Below are 15,681 nucleotides of genomic sequence, written 5' to 3'. Positions count from 1 at the left end.
AAAAAATGTATTTTACAAAGTTAATTCTACCCAATGTTTCGCGGCACACTTAAGAGTCTCTCGAGGCACAGAGGTGTGTCGCGGCACACAATTTGAGAATTTTAGTTGCGGTTTAGTTTCGAAGTAATTTAAACGTTCCGGTTGGACCAAAGCTATTTTTAAACAGGTTAATAAAGTTCTCCGGTTCGGGTTTAATGTAAATACCTTACGCTAAAATTGCGCTATTGAAGTGAAAAGCATGGTGAGAAATAGGTCATAAAAAGTATGATAAGGAATAGGTAAACCATTGTACATTATATTCTTTGACTCCTTATACATTGTACTGGTTCCAAAAGCAAATAAATAAAAAAAAATAATAATTGCCCTAAATACTTTCTGCGTTGTAATATTTTTACCGGTTCGGTTCGGTTAAGGTTCGAGTGACCTCCAAATATTTAGTAAAGTTCCGGTTCGACTCCTTTTTTTTGAAAGGTTCTGGTTTAAGTAAAACTAGCCAAAACCCGGTTTATGTTTCTGCGTTTATAATTTCGTCTAGCGAGTTATAGGGGCAACGATTTTTTTGGTTAAATTGACTAGCTTTATAACTATAGTCATATTACTTGAAGGAAATGATATACTGCTAGGTAACTTGTACGGCAGCCTACGTTTAAGTTTTGTTAAATTTATGCAGTTCAAACGTTGTCGATAGCAAACCAATCGTTGAGCGATAGATGTCCTGGTCATTATACACAATGCGTATGTCAAAAAGCCCATTATGCGTCAGCTTACCAGAAAGTATACACAATTAAAAACAGCACGAACTTTACAGTTCCATAAAAAAGCTAAAGCCCGTACGTAGCAAAATTTTATCATACACGTTTTGTGCGATACGTTCATATTAGTGGTTCTTTTACCATTTCGGTTTGCGGCACAATAAAAAATTAAAACATTTGCGGTACCGTACATTCCTCCAAAACTTGTCAATCACTTTATAACACTAGGTAGCGTACAAATACCACAATATTCTTTAAGTTGTGCACACGAACAGGGTACAGGAAGCAACAGTGCTTATAGGTCGTTTTTTCGATCTGCTCACCATGAGTCTGCGTATCGGAGTAGGCGAAATAGAACGACGGCCACAAAACGGCCTGGGTCATGAGTTCGAACATCACATCTTTGTAGCTATTTACATCAAAAACGAAATAGAGTCTATTAGATTCTTATTTGTATAATTCTTGTTTATTTTTTTCTTATATTTTAAGTCCTTGGTGCAGCTATGTTGATTTATAATGGTTTGTTTTTTTAGTCCGTCTGTAAATAACATCACGTTATTTTTCAAGTAATTGCTGCAAAAAAAATAGGCTACTAAAAAGTAAAGTGAGGCAATGTAACCTGATTTAGGCGGTGGTGAGCAACTTTTTGAAATAAATACTGCCGAAGCTGGAGCCGTTGGATATTTTTATTTGATAGCTCCGAAACTGTAACCGGGTTAATGCTGTTTTACATTGGCTTACCAGTCCTCCTGATATGGCTAACGGGTTTCAGTAACAGCCTTTCGGAAGGCATCCGTGTATAACAATACTATCAGTGGGCGTTTAAATGCGACATGCTTTTTCTGCATGCCATAATACTTGCATACGAATATTTAAGGTTAGAAGATGTCCTGCGGTAAACAAGAGAATCATGTCATTATTTGTACTGCTAAACACTTAGTACTTAACCCAGTCAACATCAGGTATTTTTCCTTGTTTTACGCATATTTCAGCTCCTTATTTACTCCCAGCCCGGTTTTTTAATTTGATGATTTTAATATGCTTTTCTGTAGAAACAGTTGTTATATTTTAACTACTGCCACTCATTATGACATTTCCTTTGACCATATTCCTTTAAAAAAATATATTTCCTGCAACAACTGTTGCCTTGCCAGCTAATATTTGTTCTTCATACTACGAAAGAACACGAAAAACGTTTTCTTCTTGTATAAAATTTTAATGTCGCACTTATACCGGAGCTCCCGTGAGGAACATATGCGTTTCCTTTTGAGACTTGATCAATTCGTTACATCGCACCTTTCCAACAACGGCAGCCAGCTTGTCAGAGTCGTACCTCGAGTACAGAGCACTGACAGACGCCGAGGAAAGGTCCGTATCACCCTCGACGCGATGAATCATGTTACAAATTTCGCTGTAGAAGTGGGCGTAGGTAGGCAACTCGTAGAATACAATGCGTCTAATTCCGCGCAAGAAAGGCCTGGCCAAATTAGAAATCAACAACATTATGTAATCCTTTTTAAAACCTATTGTTAACAAACAACGAACTACAAGGCAAATTATAATAACCTGTGGTAAAAGTGGTAACGTTCTGTGTAAAGCAAAATTGGAGTTCGGCCCATGAGAAAGTTTCTTCTGGCTTTACCCACAGTTTTGTCATCGCTGTATTCACAAATGAATGAGAACTTAGGGCCACTTCCTTCTTTCATTTCGCGTCTCATGTGATTGCGTACACGGACAAAGTCGTAATACTAATATTAAGTAATATGCATTTAATGCAAATATACAGGTTTTTAAGTAAGTTATTTATTTAAAAAAAAGCATCAAGACCGTATGTAAATTCTCGTAAATATGTGGTACTATAATCAGGTAAATTAGTAGTCAAAAATATTCGATTATTAAATAGTTTGGAAATAGTTACAGAAGATCTCAAATGCAAAATTACTTGTGGAATGAAGATCATTGTGTGAGAAGATTTGTTAGTTTTTATGGTCTTCATAAGATTGCTAACGAAAAAGTTAAAGCGTTCATCTGGTACTTCACGCAGTTGATTTGAATTGGCGAGCTTGTGGAACATCTGTGTGCAACAGATATTACTGCATTCAAACAACGTACAATCACAACGACTCCATAAAAATGTTTTTCACTTCTTTGAATTAAACCAACCTGTGGCAGTTGAGCTGGAATTCCACAAATGCTGGCTTTTTCATGAAGATGATCGACCATTATTAAACCTTTGTAGTTAAAACTGTGCAGAGTTAAAACGCTGTATATTTGGGGATGACAAATTCCTGAAATTACGCAATGGCAAATTAGGAATTTTACCTTGCCTAAATCAGCACTCAACTCACATCATTGTACACTACATACATTAAAAAAGCATTAAAAAACAAATAAATATCTCAGCTTTGCAGAAAAAATAAATCACAGTGAAAATACATTATTGGGTTTCTTTGAGAGAATTAAGTTCTAACTTACACTTACCAGAGAATATAGCAGTCTGGCAATAGTGTTTGGAGTTGCCATCCAGGGCCCAATTGTAAACCCGAGAAAAGTCTGTACCGTGGGACTCTTTTGGGCGTAGATGCATGTGCTAAACGAGTTAAAAGACAATGGAGTTTAAATCGTAAAAAACAAATATAGCAAAAAGGCTCTATTATAACATTTCTCACTTCTAGGAGAGTTAACCACTAGCAATTACCAAGGACTTGAAAAATACTAAAGAAAAATTAAAATAGTAGAATATATATTTTGGGGTTAGGATTTATTTTAAATTTCAGATCTTTGTCGAATTAAAAAGTAAATAAAATTTTGACAGGATGCAGGGGTGATCTATGGGGGCCGACTATTTTACTAATTGAATCGTGAATTTCAACGTAGACGTTAAATAATATACTTTATTTTGTTTTTTCTTTATTGGCTGAAGTAGTGCAGTGGTAATAAATTAGATTCTTAGTTATTCAAGTTCTTTCAAATGTTTGCCCAAAAAAGTATTGAGGATTTTCTTGTAGATCTGTTATTTGGTTCATGAGAAACATTTACAAGTATGAATTTTAATACGTAAAACAACAATCAGTCAAAAGCACAAAGCATTAGTTTTCAAAAGGAGCCTATTGTGTGATCTGCTTTCCCACATGGCTTTCTTTTGTGATATTTCATTAATTAAAAGTTTGCTAATTGTGATACTCTTTTATCTAAATATTGTTATTAAAGTGTGGCAGTGTGGTAAACAGTTATAGAAACTTTGAATATTAATGTGCACCACTAACAGAACCCAAAGTTTATTTTTTGACCTTTACATAACAATACTGTTCAGAAACAGCATGTTATTCAAGTTCTTAATTAAAGTTTCTTTTCTGATTTAGCATATTACTTTGTACACATAAAACTAGAATTGAATAGTAAAAAAATGGGAATCGTGAATCAAAATATTTCTTGTCTCGCTATGATTACCCAATTAAGCGAAGCATGATTTGGATTTAAACTTTATTGTTGGATGATAATGTGTTGATGTTCAGACATTTGGCAATGGCACAAAGAGGAAAATCAACTCTATTATTTTATACAATTACTAATTACTACACAAAATATTCAGTTGTGTAACAATTTTGCTCTACAGCTACAAATCTCCTGCGTAAGTGTATCATGTAAAATAGAAAAAATATTTTTTTTATTGAAATACAATAAAACTGTCAAAATGAAGAAAGTGATACCTTTTTTATATGCAATATGTGTTCCCAGTTTTGCATGAGATAAACATCAGCAAGATCAACAATCATTAATTCAATGGAAGACAAAAAGTCATATTCATGGTGTGATTCACCTGTAAAGCGACAAAAAATGTTATACTGTTGGAAAATTCTTGCTGGTCATTTTGCACTTTGTTATTCTTAGTTATATATTATTTGGTTAAATCACGTTTGAATTTTAATTTTTTTTTACGACTAATAATAACCATGCCATCCCATGGTCTGTTCGGACATTTTATTTGGGGCAGCGGAAACAATTCCACTGATTCTAAAAACACCATAACTAAATTTCTATTCAATTTACTTAGTTTGGGTTATTCAGTCACTTTGAACAAACATCTCATGTAATGCCCAACATTGTTCTGGTTAAAAACAAAAATACTTATTTTTTGTTGTTGTGCAAATACTGTTTTTCTAAATGCTGTTCAACAAAATATTATTTCTTATTAAGTGAACTTTGCATTATTTACTAATTTGGGGTTTATTTTTGTCCATGGATTGTGTCATTTTATAGGTCAACAACTGTACATGTATATATTCCTGATGATATAGCTAAGCTTAGTGTCTAGGCAATTGATTTAGTTTTAAACATGTTATGTGAAATGTACAGCGTGTGTTTACAGTGTGGTATTGTTTTTAGATAAAAAGTTAGTAATATGTATTTACACTAAACATGATGTTTAACAAATTTTACCATAAAGGCTGTCATTTTTTTTTAATTTTTGCCTGGAATTTTCTGTATTAAGTTTATTTGGAGACCACATCGATATAACTGTGTGTTTTTAGGTGTAAGAACTAAGAACTAAATGAACTAAATGATGACTGCAAATCATAAAACTTTAAATAGACTTGATGGAAAATCTGCTCAGGTTCAAAGTGCGAACTTATATGGGATGTTACTGTTATGTTCGTTGTTACGTAAAACAAAGCATAAATCAACAAAACTGAAATTGCCAACACACAAAATTGCTGTTATTGTTTTGTGAATACTCAATGTGCAATGCGCACAGATAGTAATGTGTATAACATAAAAGTGACTGCAATCGAATAATGATTTAGTGATAGACCAATTCTATTCAAGGATGAGCAAACTTATCAGCTCGCAAGTCGCGTGGGAAATCATTCGTTTATTAAATAGTTGCATGAAGTGGATTAATGTGTGTTTTTGCCACACATTGAGTTTGTAAGAACACAAACACCAGCGTGTACCAAAGGGACAACCAAGCCATGCCTACTTATCAAAAAAATGTTGCTAACTTTATTTGCGTAAATACTATTCTTAGCTGCTAATCATTTTAAAAATGTGTTTATTTGTTTTAAAGTAAAGTATTCAGCTCTAAATCGCTATGCATACTATGGGTATGTTGCACCATGCGACTTCTGAATTTTACAAATTACAATTATTGTTAAATAAGACTATGAACCAGACAATATGAGAATCTTTTTTATGTGCCTCATGCAGCATGTATCATTTTAAATTAAAAGTTTTGTCAATTTAAAGCAAATAAAACAATTTTTTTTCTTTGATATGTTTGATTTCTTGTAAATAACAATAAATTGGTAAAAAAGTTGGACCTAGTGTTTGTGATTATTTATTTGACTGGGATGCGAACTTAATCTGATGCAAACTTAACTGGAGTGTTACTGTAATTGACAAATATAAATAAACAAGTTAAAACAATGTCATTTAAAAAAACAGACCTTTTTCTCCAATTGTTTTTCTTAAACCTAGTGGAGATGCAACAATAATATCAGATGAATAAAAGGGTGCATATAACCGAACTCCACTGCCAAGAATACGGATTCCTATTTGAAAGTGTTCCTCTGTGTTTCCAGCAAAAAGAATTTGATAATCATTGGGCTTCGCTAACATTTTTTTGTTTATTTCCTCTGCGTCTGCGCTGATGAAAAAATGTGAGACTTACATTGTGAACATCGAAGCAGGAAACAATTATAAAAGACAATATCTAACCGTCAGCAAGTTTGCTATTATACATACTACAATTTTTAAACCTAGGGTTTAAAAAACACTATTAACCACCATCTGTCAAGACAAAAATATAAGCATGCTACTCTGCGAGGATTTTAGTTAGTGGGGGCCATGAAAATTTTCAGGAATGCTGTTGTTTTTAGGATTGTGCGCAAAATGAAGCCTAAATCAAGTTGAATTGCGGAAGTAAGTGTAAAAATTGCAATGATTTGATTAAAATTAGCAAACTTTTAATTCAAGTAGACATGACCTCTCAGACACAAAAATAAGAGAATTGCATATTACTTTAAATAACAGCATTTATGGTCTAAAACAGCGTGGTACAATTACATTTTGTAGTGGGAAATTGGTTTCATATTGTGGGCCAATGTTGCCTGACAGATCCAGGATGTTAGCTTACACTTTACATTGTAAAGATTCAAAACCTAATTACTCTAAAATACTTTGGGATTCTACTTTGAACATCCATAAATAGAACAAGCAATTTAAACCTATCCTGCAACAACTTTCGGGACTACCCTGGTACAATTTTGTATTATAACGGTGTACCTTTAGATTGGCCATAGCAGCACTGAATTATATAAGGGAAAACCTCCAAATAAAAATACATTGTGTTTCTTACCTATCCATGGTGTCACCGAATTCCTGCTTGAATCTACGCTTATAACTAACTTCAAATCTTGATTTTTTTTGCAGCAGAGACAGTAAAAAATCAATTACTTGCAAAGCTTGATGTCGAAACGGAAGAAGAATAAGCACCTATTGCAACATAGCATTGCCATGTTAGTTTTCACAATGACTATTTTGGTGAAAAATACCTGATAACTATATTTCAGTTAATTTTCAATTAAAAGTATTATCGTAGTCAACTAACAAAAAAGAATTTACAATACAATACAGTAAAAGAATATATAATACAAGTAGAAATAATAAATATAATGAGTTTTAAAGACCTTTGGTTTTACAAATCCTTGATCGCGTAATAAAGATTGTTCCTTTTCTTCGGTGGCCATATTTGCAAATGTTGCATTATTTCTAAGAATTTGTGATTGTGATCTAAGCAAATGTCTCAGTATGTGTAAGCAATACAGTGGTTGAATAGTTTGTAGCTTCTAAATATACATGAAATAGGTTAATAATTAAATACATTAACAAGAATAAGTAATTATGTAATAAATCCAGGTGACAAAAACATCAAGCTTAAGGCCAACAGAACTGTTTTTGATACGAGAGCAGTGGATCCTTTTGTAAAAACCTAAGAGAACTCCTAATTTTGGTTTATCACAAATAAATCAAATTACAATTAAACACAATTTAGAAAAATGTCACATTTCTATATAGATTGTTTTAAAATTTGGTAAAAATTTCAAAAAAATATTTTTACCAAAAATATGCACATAACTAAAGTTATACCAATACATTTATTAATTTTAACATTATTATTTATTTTGATTATCGTAAGTTCTGGCAAATATCTCTTTGCGACTTTTTATCTCAAAGAAGTAAAATGTATTGTGTGGTTATGGGGTAACAATGGAATATTGACTTCCTATAAACTCATTAAAGGAATTTTAACAGTAGAAAAAAAATTGATTTTTTTAAGTGTAAAACAAGAGTGATTTAGATATAGATTAAAAAGATATTTTGTAGAGGAATTATTTGTATTTGTTATATTATCTCATTTTATATGACTTGTAAGAAAAAAAAGGGGGTTAAAGGTTGAACATTACAGATATTTAATTTGTGTATGAACTTGTTAGATAGTGTTTTACAGAGAGCCAAAGCGGGTCGTCATTGATGCCACGGTTCCGATTTATATAAGACAAGGATATTAGACAGTATCTCTGCTGTGGCCATTGATTAAAAACAAGGATGGTGACTTGATAAACAGGACTTGCTGCAAAAGGCCAAATCATGTCATTAACACAATTGTTAGACTCAAGTTATTCATGACTATTCAGTTCTAAATTTTTAGTTTAAAATTGTTTGTTTTTAACTTGTCAATTTTTTGTTAGAAATAGTACATATCAACCCAGCAGACGAGCACCCTACCCCAGGTTGGCAACCACTGTACTGTTGTGTCTAACAAATCATTATAAAATCATCCTGTCAAAGTTGTAATGTCTTTAAGGCAGGTTCCCAACCTGTGGTACGCATACGCGAAGGTTTTTCTGGTGGTACACGACTAGCTTTTTTTGTTTTTTTCACAAAACCAAGTATTCAGAACTTTACATTTTGCTTATTGATTTTGTTTACATAAAAATTTTTTTTATAGAGTTACACAAAGCGTGATTAAATTGTATCAAATTAAAGTCCCTGAATGCCCATCAAATAAATCTTAGAAAGTAAACACATTTTGTGTAAGTGGGATAATTTATATTGTTTATCTAGTTATGTAGTGAAACCATATTTTTATAAGGCCACGGTACTGTGATGTATTGCCTGGTGTTTAATACTTTGAAGATTCACAACAAGGCTTAAAAAGTATAATTATTGCTATTAAATTTGCATAACTATTACCTTTCCTGTGATGAACAAACAAAAAAACCTAGCTACAATTGTTTTTTTGATTTTTTTAATTAGTTTAAAAGGCATGTAGCAGCCTTGCAGTAATGTTTAATTACCTCAACATAACTGGTGCATGGAAAATGCAGGTCGGAATACGAAGTTAGCAAAGCAAATAATTCATTTTGCATAGGATTAAAGATTTTCTTGCATTGATTTCGACAAAGTTTGGTCCAATTTTGAACCAGAAATAATTGCAAATTATATTTCTCTTGTAGTTCATCGTTATTTGTTGAACCAGTTTTAAAGTTTTTGAGGTTTTCTACAAGTTTGTCAACTGTAGATTTTGGAGGTGAAGAATTTTTTATTCGAGCCAGGTAACGAAATGAATGCAGCTTGGACCATGAAAAATGGCTGACTGTTTTATATTGTTCAGATAAACCTGCAAAGAAAAGAAGAGCTAAAAGTATATTAACCAAAATCAAACAGTTAAAAAGCTAATTAGTTATAATGCTAATTAAAATATTACCGGATTTTTGATCAGGACTAATAATATGCTTTGTAAATGACTCCTCACTCTCAACTTCAGGAACTTCATCTGCACATCAAAGAATTTATTAAACTAGGGATGTTGTGGTATCGGTAAGAATCCATTACCAATTTATATAAGAATCTTAGCTATTTTTTGCCAAAAAATGAAACTTGATTCACATTTATACAATTAAATTCGACTCTTTTACTTCATAATTTTTTTTTGTTTTAGGATATTATTGACATAATTATCGGATCAGAACAAAATAATTTTGTCCAAAATATTGGATATTGTGCAAAGTATCAGACAGTATTCATTCAAACTAAGTTTTTATATTTGACTAAAATTCATTTTTCAAATAATTCTGCTTTTTTTACAATTTTCTCAAATTGACAAGAATTCTTTCTCAGAACTAATTTCACTATGTCTATTCATGTAAAACTACTGTAGTCTGTGACCTAACAAAATCAATTCTGGACTCAATTTTGGGTCGGGAACCACATGTTGAGAAACACTGCGCAAACCAACAACTTTATTTATAGACATATCAATTATAGATATCTTAGGTCAATCAAATAGCATTTGCAGTCTTGCAACACCTGGCACATGGTGTAAATAGCACTCAATAGAACTATCTTGATCAGATGTTGGAGTGTCTGCTAAATCGTTTTGTTTGATGTTATCTGAAAAAAAATTCCAAAATTCCAGTATTATTACAGCAAACAAAACAAGGTATACATTCATTATTTTTATTTTGTGAATCAGTATGGCAGAAATCTGGCAACTTAGCTACGTCACACTAGGGATATTTAAGTAGAATCCCAAGCTGTTCCAGAATAGTAGGTTTCTAATCTAATAGAACTTTTTAGAATATTGAATCCTTGGAATATTTTTAATTATAAAACATGTATTTTGTTGGGGATTAATCAAAATAATATACACTTTAGTGACATAACAGCAATTATTCACAAAAAAAATTGCTAACATATATACTTCTATTGTATTAAAAATATAATTACAAATTGTTAAAATTCTGAATAATCGGCTAGTTAAAAAAATACATTTCGCAGCCCCCTCCTTTTGTAAAGTGATATTATAGTTTTGTCAAACTGTTGGAAGCGGCGGAGTTTTTAATGTAATTCGGTCACACGCCTTAAGCTAATGCAAAACCAAAATCAAACAGAAAACACCATTTTTTGTCTTTTGTTTGGTCGACCGAAAAAAAAAAATTAACAATTAGTAATTATGTCATACTACCTACTGACAAAGATTCCACTGTACTGGTATTTTGAGCAGGAGCTTCATTAACAACCAGTTTGCGTTTTTTTCCTGCCCTTGTTCGTGTTTTCATTATTATCTTTCTACATAAAGCACCAAAAATAACCTAGCAAATCTGTCCAGTATGCATACAGTTTATTAAAAGTAATAAAAAAATAGTGTATTAGCTTAAAACATTTAGTTGAAATTACAATGAGATGCACTTGCTAAATCACATAATCTGGTTTGTGACAATCTTATAGCTTGTGTCGTATATACCAATCATGCAGCTTGTGGGTGGATACCAGTCTGCATTCTGTGGCAGGTACACATCCACAAGATTATAAATTTAGCCTGCCGCACCTCAGCCAGGAATGCGCATGTTTTTTAGGCAATTTGTTAAATCTTGGACAGGATTTTTTTTTTAAGTCACATTTATTTGTATAAAGCAATAAAATAAATTTATATAAAAAAAATATATATAGACCTTTCTTTGTTAAGAGTTTAATTACTTGCATGGCGTCCTTAGACTTTGATTTCCGTCAAAAATGCAAACATTAAGTAAAACAAGACTAGAAGGTTGGGCAAATTTGTTTTTCGTTAATATAGCAAAATGTTAGACAGGATCCACAGGTTGCCAACCCCTACAACAGACTTTAAGGTATGCCTCTGCAAACTTTTCAATTATTTAAAAGGCAGTACAAAATATTTCTATACAAGATACTTTGGTTATACCAATTATAGCATGCCATTACTACGGCAGGGTTGCAAGAAAAAACTATAGAAAAACCTAGATTGCCCCAAATTCATTGTATTTTGAGAATATCTTGATTGTCACCTTTTCTAATGTAAACTATATTCTCTGGAAAGGAATTTGTGTACACACTTGAATTAGTAACTTGCACACTAAATTCCAAGAAAGATTGAGTTGTGCTATATTTCCAAACGTCGGATGTGCAAAAACACTTGATAGCACACCTAAAAAATTGTTGCTTCTTCTGAGCTATTGTTTAAAATTTTCATCATCCAAACATGCAATTTCTCTTTAACTAAACGTTTTTAATTGGCTTTTTTATCTTTAACTAAACGTTTTTAGTGGCGCTCTTTCACTTATGTACGTGAAAAGTTGTGCAAAAAACAAAACAAAATAATACCGCATACCACAACGCATATTGTTTAGGTTAAGGTGCGGGTTAGCGTTTGGGTGAGTCAAGTAATATTTGTTTATTATTAATATAACTTGACCCACCCTCAACCAAACGCTAACCCGCACCCTAACCCAAACAATATGCGTTGTGGTATGCGGCATTTAAGAAAGTTTTTTTTTTATTAATTTTCACATACATAAGTGAAAGAGCGCCCTAATTTTTGCTAGCAAAAAAATATTGTCACTGTAGTTTGAAGAGCAATATCTTTATCTCAGCAATATAACTGATAAACATGAAGAAAATACAGCGCTCTTTGATTTTTGCAGAACAAAGCAACACAAAAAATTGCAAAATAAAAAGTTACACGTGTCCTGTTGTGAAACATTTATTAATTAGAAAAAAAGGAAATCTACACAAATTTCTAGATCTAGGGGAAAAAACCTAACGCTGGCGAAAACTACGGTAGTCGCCAGCCGAGTAGAGTATATTAAAACATTTAACAACATATTACTATAGTCGTGCACTGGACTGCACTCAGAGTCTCGCACATGGGACGACTGATTTTTATTTGAAATCAATGATGCGTGACAATAGGGGCAAAAAGCTTTGTAAATGCTAAAGTTTCCTAACGTTGGTCTGCTCGTCAACAACGACACCTAAGCGCAATTTTGGAATCCACCACTCATATATGGTTACACCTTGTCTGTTCCAGGTGATTTTTTCATCCAGGCTTGACAGCCCCGAACAGCATTTACCAGCTTTGCAAGATTCCGTTTGACACCTGGCAAAGACAAACGTTTCTACACCACTTCGTAAGTGTAATTATGTTTTCTAGTCGTGTTATCCACCCTGTTCGTTTTTGCAAGATTCACTTATGGGAAGGGATCATGTAGCGGTCCGGTAATTTCCCACATATGTGAACACGAAGTTAATTTTTTCTCTTTCTCTTTTCTCGTAATTGTGAGCGCTATCACTCGCTCTTCTACACGGCTCTTTCCCACAAAACTTCACAAAGGTGTCCAATCAAAACTTTGTTATTGGCGACACGCTTTTAATGTTTCAATAACAGAACGAGCAAGTATGCAGATGGGGTCGCGGGTGCCGGCGAGTGGGCGTTTTTTTTAATTAAGAATGGGCATATCATTGATACATTAGCAAAAAAAGTAAATAGCAAAATATCCTTACAGATTAATAAATGTTTAGTGCTTTGTATGATGCTTTGTTACTTTCAGATACTTCAAAGAGTAAAATTTATTAGGACGAGAAAATGTATGCACCTTTATGTTTAACAGACAGAAAGGGTATAACCTAATTAAAAAATGCCAAAAATAAAACGAAAAATGTATTATAGTATTATCGGTGCTGCACCGACAGTGCGACATTATCGAAGTTTGTTAGTCTTGTATTCCCGTTCAACTAGGGCTACCATATTTTCAGGACCCAAAAAGAGGACATTTTCGTGCCTGTAAGTAAAACGAAAGTAGAATTGTTACGTTTGAGAAAAACGTGCCATATCCACAAGTATTTTATTCAGGCTCGAAATTACGACGTCCTTTTCTGAAACAAGGATACTTCTGGCGTAGCTCATCAGTAAACAGAGTTTTCCTCTTCAGCATTAGAATGTATAAATAATATAGAAAAATGAAAAAACACCTGTATGCTATAGACCAGTGGTTCTTCACCTTTTTTCAGCCGCGCCCCCCTTGGTAATTTTCCTATGCTTTACACCCCCTTCTCCACGAAAAGCAATTCGACTTTTAATTAAATATCAGTGAGACAACTTGAAAATAGGAAATTTGTCGTTGGTCGCGCGAAGCGCGAAAGAAAATTGAGTTTAAATACAACTGTAAATTCGGGAGGTTTTTAGCATTGGACACACAATAAATTGCTCGTGCACCAGCTGATTTTGACAAACGTATTGTGAGGACATTTACTCCACAGTTGTAAGGCTGCGATGTCGAGCGCAAATAAAAATGTAAGCGCAAAAATTTTGTGAACGGTGGATGAATTTAATCGTTTATCTATAAGTTAGCAAAATTGTAATTAAATAGGGCCGTCATACCTTCAATGATATGATAACATGCAATGGCACTCAAAGAGATTTTACGTTAAAAAGTTAAGCTAAGTATAGGCTATAAAACAGAAGATTCGCGCGGAGCGCGAAAAAGTTTTGCCGCTTTAATGTTAAAGTTGGCAAAAACAGAGTTTGTACAGTGCCGTAGGAGTGGTGTACAACCCAACGAAACCATTAGAATCATTGCAAAAAAAAAATACATATTAACTTAGATTTTTCGGGCGCAATTTTTGCTCATGGCTACAGCATTTTTTTGAAAATAAATACAACGTGTCGCCTAGTCTTGTTAAAAGTATGAGCAACTAACTCGAAATGCCAAAAAAGAGGACATTTGGACAATTTTGAGCGCCCTCGGAAGACCATTTATTTTTCTTGAGAAAAGAGGACAAATCCTCCTAAAAGAGGACATATGATAGGCCTAGGTTCAACTGTATAGAGAGAATTCAGAGAAACACTTACCCATAAGCCCGCACAAACAATAATTCATAGAGTTTGGGTTGGATTGGGTCCACTGGTATATTCCTGTAGTTGCTTCATGATGAACTTGCAATAGACAAATTACCACAACCTTATCACTCACAACTAACTGCACAAATATTGATTCCAGTAACACTGGTTTAAGGTTTGTTTTACGTTGATACTGCATTTATAAACGGAAAAATATTATCACATCGCGGGCCAAATATTGTGCAGGCCTGCCTTACAATAACCCTAGGATAAATCCTATAGACTTATAGAGTCATAGACCAGTTGTAGTTCTACCTTGGGGTCGCCGATTTACAACAGGGGAAGTGGCGAGTTTGCAGTCAGGCACATTGGTTTGGTGAAAAGAGTTGGAGGAATAGTCGGGGAAAAACTTGAGGGAGAGTTGGAGAAAGAATTGGAAGAAGAACTTGAGGAAAAGAGTTGAAAGAAGAGATCAAATTGCACCCTCATATCTATCCAAAAATGTGCGCACATTTTATAGGAATTTTTATATATGTGCACCTTTTTTTCTCATTTTCGCTTGCACGTTTTTGCGCAAATTGTGCAAAACTGCTCGCATCCCTGTCACGCGGTTCCATAAGGGTCAGCGAAGCGGTTTTATGGGGACCGTGAATCAGTTGAGTTAAGCGATGGTAAAAAATTAAATAGAAAACACCATATCCTTGGTTGTGAAACTTTATCCTAAAGAGAAAACTCAACATATAGGCTACTGTAGCGTTGTAATGTTAGCTGGTTAATGCTTTCGCACTTTACGTGAATGCGTCTGTGTTATTTGCAAATACTCCGACGTTGCAGATTTGTTTGTTATACGCATTCTACGTCTAAGCAATGCTTATCGCACCCCAGTGTTATAGCTCAATTGACTTTTCGTTTCGGCTTCATAAGTGATCGGGATTGGACTGAGAACGAGTTCCTTTCGGGACTCACTAGAGTTACTTACGGGCTGACTAGTGTAGGGGTAATCTTATTATTTGTTCTCACAAACAATTTTATGGCGTGACGCAAACGCAGATAAACATTTGACCGTGTCTATAAACAAGTAACACGGAGACGTTACCCGTTAACACGCCTCTGCTAAATGCCTTTATGGCCAGGCGATGTGTACTAAAGCCTAACGAGAGGGGATCTTGACTTATTCAGTAAATCGTAACTGGAACTGATCTGGACCACTTAACCAACTGAAATTATTTA

General features: G+C 33.6%; 1 protein-coding gene across 1 annotated transcript; it reads right to left on the bottom strand.

Annotated features, from left to right (window-relative positions):
• Nucleotides 1–1,845: 1,845 nt before the first annotated feature.
• Nucleotides 1,846–10,920, bottom strand: LOC146138182 (U3 small nucleolar RNA-associated protein 25 homolog). The gene is made up of 13 exons (XM_083393857.1): nucleotides 10,783–10,920; nucleotides 10,125–10,208; nucleotides 9,523–9,591; nucleotides 9,113–9,435; nucleotides 7,442–7,600; nucleotides 7,111–7,247; nucleotides 6,200–6,399; nucleotides 4,463–4,572; nucleotides 3,234–3,342; nucleotides 2,916–3,040; nucleotides 2,695–2,826; nucleotides 2,319–2,500; nucleotides 1,846–2,229 (listed from the first exon to the last, which is right to left on the bottom strand). Exons 1-13 carry the CDS (start codon nucleotides 10,874–10,876, stop codon nucleotides 1,980–1,982), a joined length of 1,974 nt encoding a protein of 657 aa, XP_083249983.1. The 5' UTR covers nucleotides 10,877–10,920; the 3' UTR covers nucleotides 1,846–1,979.
• Nucleotides 10,921–15,681: the final 4,761 nt, after the last annotated feature.

This window comes from Ascidiella aspersa, chromosome 7 (genome assembly GCF_963924565.1).
Source record: "Ascidiella aspersa chromosome 7, kaAscAspe10.2, whole genome shotgun sequence".
Taxonomy (NCBI): domain Eukaryota; kingdom Metazoa; phylum Chordata; class Ascidiacea; order Phlebobranchia; family Ascidiidae; genus Ascidiella; species Ascidiella aspersa.
This window is presented reverse-complemented; position numbering and strand designations above follow the sequence as displayed.

Excerpts from the sequence above, each read along its gene's own strand:
- LOC146138182 (XM_083393857.1), bottom strand. The coding sequence starts at position 10,876 with ATGAAAACACGAACAAGGGCAGGAAAAAAACGCAAACTGGTTGTTAAT. Across the intron at positions 9,436-9,522 it reads TAGTCCTGATCAAAAATCCG|GTTTATCTGAACAATATAAA; the intron begins GTAATATTTTAA and ends TTTTCTTTGCAG. Across the intron at positions 6,400-7,110 it reads TTCGGTGACACCATGGATAG|CGCAGACGCAGAGGAAATAA; the intron begins GTAAGAAACACA and ends TTTTTTCATCAG.